General features: G+C 35.5%; 1 protein-coding gene and 1 long non-coding RNA gene across 2 annotated transcripts in view; both read left to right on the top strand.

Moving 5' to 3' along the window:
- The first annotated feature begins 376 nt into the window (after positions 1 to 376).
- LOC128248908 (uncharacterized) overlaps positions 377 to 7,010 on the top strand; it is a 15,326-nt gene continuing 8,692 nt past the window's right edge. The window contains exon 1 of the long non-coding RNA XR_008265061.1: positions 377 to 1,180. This is a non-coding gene — a long non-coding RNA (uncharacterized LOC128248908). The remainder of the gene's footprint in view (positions 1,181 to 7,010) is intronic.
- LOC106868076 (uncharacterized) lies at positions 1,110 to 3,592 on the top strand. The gene has a single exon (XM_014913195.2). The coding sequence runs from the start codon at positions 1,611 to 1,613 to the stop codon at positions 3,570 to 3,572; it is 1,962 nt and encodes a 653-aa protein (XP_014768681.1). The 5' UTR covers positions 1,110 to 1,610; the 3' UTR covers positions 3,573 to 3,592.

Here is a 7,010-nt window from a genome sequence, read left to right as displayed (position 1 = left end):
TATATATATATATATATATTATCTTTTATGTTAAAAAAAGATGTATATGTGTTTATAAGTATTCTAAGTGAGTGAAAAGTTCATAAGAAGCTATGTCTAGCCACTTTGAATAAAGAATTCAAAAGTAACTATAAATACGCGCACACACGTGCGCGCGTATATAAATGTGTCGGTGACCAGGAGGCAGTGGTGTGATAAAAATTTCGGCGTGAATTTAACAATTTAGTGTGTTATTACATGGCTTTTTCACAATGTGGTTGCTTTAATTTTAAAACACAATCGCAGATAAAATCACTTCCTAAGTTATTACAGTTACAATATATTAATAATTTTATTCTATTGAAAATTATATACTGCTTAAAAACAAAAAAGGTACTGAAACGCGCACATATCCACAGACAAACAGACAGATACATAAATAGACATGATGTGTGTGTGGAGCACGTGGTTTAGTGGTTAGGGTGTCGCACTTTTGATCGTAAGATCGTTATTTCAGTTTCTAGACCGGGCGATTTTTAATTTCAGTTGCTCCACTCTACTCAGCGGATAAAAATTAGTTATCCTGCATCAAGCCGTGCACTGAATCCAGGGAACTGGTCCCATGAGCCAGTGAGTCGGGAAGGACATTTGATCTTTTGATATATATATATATAGTAGATACACTGACTATATATAGAGAGAGAGAAAGTGAAAGAGATAAAAATTAATTTGTTTCAGTGATTTTTTTTTTAAAGTGGCTTAAGCGATTTTTAACAGAAGAAATTAATTTTTAAAAATCCAAAATTTATCAGCACATTAAAATACATTCAGTGTGAAAAGATAGATAAATACATAAATAGAGAAAAGTTTTAAAATGGATTGCCAGATAAAGAAAGTTTGCAAATTTGAATAGGTTTGCCTGCTGTTTGTACATGTGAATTTTACCAGAACCCTTACTTACAAGATAGGGAGAAACTCATATATTAATAAACAGTTAAATAAGTAATGCAGCGAATACATTCGTAAAGAAAAACATAAAACAAAGAAAGAGAAAAAAACAAAAAAAAAATGAGAGAAATTACGAAAATGTGGCTAAATATGTGTCTATCTTCATATGTTTTTCTAGCCAGACCAAACAAATCGACTCGCCGACCAAAGTATGACTCGGCATGTATCATTCAACCTTTTAATCTACCTTTAAGTAAGTAATTAAATCTATAATCATGATGATGCAATCACGATCCTACAGATTCTTTTCCACTTAATTATATTTATCCTGAGCGTCCGGAGACTTGTTTTCCTGTTCATTCTACCACTTTTTTTTTTTCGTCAGACATTTGTGTTCATGTAGTTTCTACATCCAGATAGATATACATGTCTCTTTACTAACTTTCACTCTTTGTTTGCTTGACTTAAATACAGTGTGTTAATATTACGTTGTCATGGATAGTGAACAATTATTTCAAACAAAATATTAATACACAGTGTTGTATTGAAACATCGAAATCACTGCTAGAAATCAAGGTTATCTCGGAGATAGTTTCTTGATTTCTTCCTTCACTGCGTCTATTTTTATTTTGTTTGTTCTTTTCAAGACCTCATATCTCTTCTCTCACTTTGAATTATTCATCATGAATATCGAATCTTTTCGTAATGAAGTAGAAAGCGACAAGGAATGGAGATTACGGCGGAAATTTATTGAAAATAATAAAAATAAATTCCCTGTCGATCGACTAATATGTCTGTCTATGTGCTACATCAACCACGTGAGTTACGGTGTTACGTATCCGGCTGGTGTCATGAAACTTGTCAAACAGTTATCTGAAGGTCTTCCTCGTCACATTGATATTGTTAAAGAATCGACTTTCATTGGCTTCGTAAAATCTAACGATAATGCTCTACCCACTACCAAATCAGCTGAGGCCAGTACCTGTTACAGTAATTTTGTGAGAGCCAACGACGCAACGAATAACAACAATGACTCCGTGAAGGCAAAGAGAAAATATGGTAATTTCGTTCAATCAACAGAGACGGAAAAATTAAAGCCTCTGCTATCTCCAGAGCCGGCTACTAAATATCCTCGCCTCGCAAATTCTGCATCAGTTCCCGAATTAAGCGAATCAGATTCGGGTCTCCCGGTGACAAACAAATATTTAAATATAGTGAAATTTGAGAAAGAAACTGGAAATGGAAATAATTCAAACACAACATCTAACAAAAAACCAAAATCTTCATCAAATAATGTCAAAACGAAAGGTCGACAACAGAACATTTCGGTTAATGCCGATGCTTCTAATGAAGCCACTACTAATGATACTGAATCTGCTAAGAATCTCCTCACTAATTTAGAAATGAAATTTTATTCTCTCTCACACAACCTAAGGTCTATAAAAAAAGCACTACCATCAGCCAATTCCATCCAAGTTGTACACGTTGCAGCAGATAAAACAAAAATGACAATAAAATGTGACATTTCTCCTTGCTTTGTTAGTGCAGCGACTTTATTTATATGTAAGATTTGTATTAATGACACCCAAATAGTAAATGGAACTGGCCCCAACAAAAGAGCTGCAAAACATGAAGCTTACAACAAAGCCATTGAAGTGCTTAGTATGTCTTGTTTGAAAATTAATACTTTGGACAATGGTCAAAATGTGTTAGTTGGCAGCTCATCCCCTCAACCTATAGTTAGTCTTTTGAGCCAAACAGAAGCAGCAAAAAGTTCTACAAAATCTCGTGCAACTAAACGCAATCAAAATGCTAGTCAACAAACCAATGCTGCCAACAAACCAATGCAAAAACAGCCAATCAGTGATTGGATTGAGTTTCTCATAATGTCTAACACTATGGTTAATCATGCCACTGACATTCTTAGAAGGAGTGCAAATTTTAACAAGATGCCTATAGAATATGTGTATCGGCCTGCTGTAAATGGAACATGTTGCCGTATTCTTCTTAACGAAGAATCCATCATGGAATGTGTTGCTGAAAGCAAGTCTAAAGCTAAAACAGCTGTCTCTAAAAAAGCATTGGAGTGGCTGCAGGAAAAGTGTTGGACAATTCTCATTAAGCAAACAGCTGACAGTGATGATGTCAGCCTTTCTAGAGATGAACTGATGAATGAAATACAGAAAAAACAACCTCAAGCCATCCCATCTGACAATGTTGGGAATCAGTTATTAAGGAAAATGGGTTGGGCTGGTGGAGGGATTGGCGCAGAGGGCAACAAAGGAATTGAAAACCCTATCACTGTTGATCAAGTTATTGATCGACAAGGTCTTGGTTGTCGGTCAGGTGTGTCTGCTCAGTTTGACAGTTCTATCCATGATGTACTTGTTAATTATGTCAAAAGTAAGAACCAAAATGATCTTGTTTTTGCCACAAATTTCTCTAAACAAGAAAGGGCTATTATGCACAAAGAAGCTCGCAAACTGAACCTTAAGAGTGTTAGTCGTGGCACTGGAGCGTCAAGATATTTGGTTATCAGCCGGAAACGAAATCCTTGTCAGTTGTTTAATCACATCATGGAAAGTGGTGGCTCGACAATGAAATATGAACTTATACCACCAAAGAAACTACTCAAAGAAAAATAAATGTCAATATTTTTGAAAAATGTGTTAGCTTACATCAATATCATGTGTGTATGTATATATGCTCATATATTTGAAGCTAAGGCTTTGTTGCTACTCTGAGTTTCTTGTTATTATCATGTTCAGTAAGATACATGGATTAGAGACACTTCGAGTACCATTATAGTAATAGGAAACTTGGAACAGCGATGCAATGAAACCTCAACTTCAAATACATGAAATCTCCTGCATCTGTTGAGTACTTTTTTCTCGTTTATACATCCAAATATGTGTACACACATAGTGCTTTTCTGTTATATATGGGTATCTTTTTTCTAGTCATAAGAAAAAGAAAGGACTATTATTGTTATTATTAGGCACTCATTAACAAAATCATTAGTGTGTCAAAAACAAAGCCTTGCCGTGTTCTGGCTCAGAGGGTTCAAATTCTTTGAAAGCCAACTTAACCTTTCATTTTTCCAGGATCAACGAAATAAAGTATCAGCCATAAACTGAGGTTGGTCTAACCAACGAACACCTCAAAATTTCTGACCCTGTGGCAATATTAGAAATAATTATTGTTATTATTGATAAGGTGGTAAGCTGGCAGAACCATTAGCATGCTAAGCAAAATGCTTGGCAGCATTTCGTCCATCTTTATGTTCTGAGTGAAAATTCTGCCAAAGTTGACCTTGCTTTTTCACTTTTACGGGGTCAGTAAAATAAGTACTAGTTGAGCACTGGAGTCAAATGTAATCAAATTGCCCCCTCCTTTAAACTTGCTGGCATTATGCCAAAATTTGAAACCATTATTAAGGTGGTGATTTGGCAGAATTGTTAGCATGCCAGACAGAATGCTTTGTGGCATTTCTTCCAGCTTTATGTTCTGAGTTCAAATGCTGCTGAGGTTAACTTTGCCTTTTATCCATTTGGGATTGATAGAATAAGTACCAGTTGAGTTTTGGAGTCGATGTAACTAACTTACTCCCTCCCCTAAAATTGTTTATCTTGTGTCAAAATTTAAAACACTTATAAATTTATTTGTTTGCATTTCATAATTTTTTAATTAATTCAAGTTGTCTGAAGATGGACATAATACTAACCAAGAAATCTTTAAATCACAGGATCGTAGAAATGTTTACATTGGAAGGGAAAAGTAGGAACACGGTATCAAATAGTATGTACAAGTGTTGGAAATTTTTAATTGTTTAATCTCAACTCAGCTCTGTTCAAGGACAAGGGCATTCCAGCTAAGACCATGTCTCTCCATCTTTTTGGTTTTGCAAATACAAGGTGTCTAAGATCAAATCATCCAATGTTTTTTTTTTAATGTGGTAACCTGATTTGAATTGGATTTGGCTGTTATTTTTTGCAAGTCAAGAGACCTTATTGAAGTTCTCTCAGTAGTTTTAGTAGTAGTATGGGGCCATGTTCTGCATCCATCATTTGTTGGTGATTCTCTACTCCTGGCAGATGACACCTTTGTGCTAATCAGGCAACAACCCTCCATCTCATTTCTGTTTTGGGTAGTTGTGGGTAAGGGTTTTATGAGGTCTGACTGCAAATCATATCTCAACTTCTTTCAGTTACTTTTTATGACACGTAGAGGAAACATCAGGTCTATTCTTTGACATGCTGAGCCCCATACAGCAATAAATAAATTGTGGCAGCCAGCCATCAACTGCATAGCATGATAAAGACAGCTCAGATGAATTGTTTGAAATTGCTGTCAAGTTTTTTTTTTAATTATATAACCTAATTAGTACCAGGCCTGACACATTTGAGTTGTTGAATGAATGAAAGAAATATAGGAACATTTTCTTTTTTGTTTTGACTTCATCAGAAGTGTAAAGGCAGTGCTCATGACCATTTTCAGAGCCTCCAAGACTGATGGGAGGAATTTATTGTTAAGCCAAAGATTGGCCTGAATACTTGCAACAGTGTCAACTTTGTGAAAAACATTCAAAGGTCAGGGTGGTTATGCTAAGCTAGACAGTGGTTTAAAGCTACCACCCAAGTGTGACATGAAACAATGAATGTGTGGTAATTGGTTTTGATCTGTTATGGAGGGAGGATGGAAGATGAATGTGAAGTTTAAACATTCTCTGCTGCATGCAATCAAATTGACTTGTACCATCAGTCCATTAACTGTTTTAAACTGTGATGCTGGCCATGCTGAAACTACTGTGATGACTGTGTGGATAAAACATTTGTTTGCTAATCACACAGTTGGTTTTAGGTTCAGTCCCACAACATGGTACCTTTGACCAAGTGTTTTCTACTATAGGCCAAGTGTTTTCTACTATAATACCAAGTCAAAAGTGTTTGCACAGTCCACAAATGCAATGACTGGACTGCTGGAAACTATCTCAGCTTTGAGAATTGTTGGATCTCAAAGCTTGAGCATGTGTCTTCTGCCAAAACTCTGGATGTGAAGCTGAGTAGAAAGAAAGTGTATGGTATCACATTGAATGAAATGCCTCTATTGTGGGGTGATAGGTAATTTGTTTGCCTGGTTTTTAGGTGTCTTTACCAGTGTCCATTTCATTGCAGGTATTCAAAAAAAGGTCTTAGTGGTCCTACAAAAAATCATGGATATTGCCTTCTTCTGACTAAACCATAGGATAAAAAAACTAAGTCCTCATTATCATTTCCCTCAGCCAGCCATAGAAACCATGCCAGAACTGACAACAGAGCCTGGTGTGGCACTTGGCCTTACCAGCTCCAGTCAAACTGTCCAATCCATGCCAGCATGGAAAAAGGACGTTAAATGATGGCAATGACAACATAGCGATATGATTTGAGAGATTCGGCTATGATTTTTGTAATGGTTCAAGAAATCGTTTATAGGCTCCCTCAGAGAAGAAACTCAAAAACATCAAAACCACTTTACTCTCTTGGGTGGCCTAGTGAACAAAGAATGGATATCTCAACCTAAATGGATGCCAAACCAAAAGAAGCTCACAGCAACAGCAACATTCAAAGTTAGAAGAGTAAAGATATTGAATCAGAGGAAACTTGATACGAGAAGTGCTAAGTGAAAGATAACCTAGAACAGAACAGTTACTTAAAATGTCAATTAGATAAAATTAGTTGATGAAATGATATAGGATAAGGGTATTCAGAAGTGGACTGTACCATTTATATATCCAGTCCATAACAACTAATGGCAATAGATTTAACTCTCTGAAATTTGTTGTTTTTAATGAGGTTGTAATTTCACAGATAATTATAACTAATCTTAATTACAGTTTCTTTCAAACAGGAAACTGGTCTTCAATAATTTATTTCTTGCCTCTCACCCCCAACACCTTTCCCAAAGACAAAGAAAAGAAAATCTGAAATTTATTAAGAACTTGGATATTCGTGATTTTAAAGAAAGATATATTTGTTCTATATATCATTGAGTATGTACAAACTCACAGGTAGATGTGTGTATATCTATCTATCTACCTATATATA

This window comes from Octopus bimaculoides, chromosome 1 (assembly GCF_001194135.2).
Source record: "Octopus bimaculoides isolate UCB-OBI-ISO-001 chromosome 1, ASM119413v2, whole genome shotgun sequence".
NCBI classification, from domain to species: Eukaryota; Metazoa; Mollusca; class Cephalopoda; order Octopoda; family Octopodidae; genus Octopus; species Octopus bimaculoides.
Note: the sequence above shows the minus strand (reverse complement) of the source record. Positions and strands in the feature narration are given on the sequence as shown.

Coding starts and splice junctions, on each gene's coding strand:
- LOC106868076 (XM_014913195.2), top strand. CDS start 1,611: ATGAATATCGAATCTTTTCGTAATGAAGTAGAAAGCGACAAGGAATGG.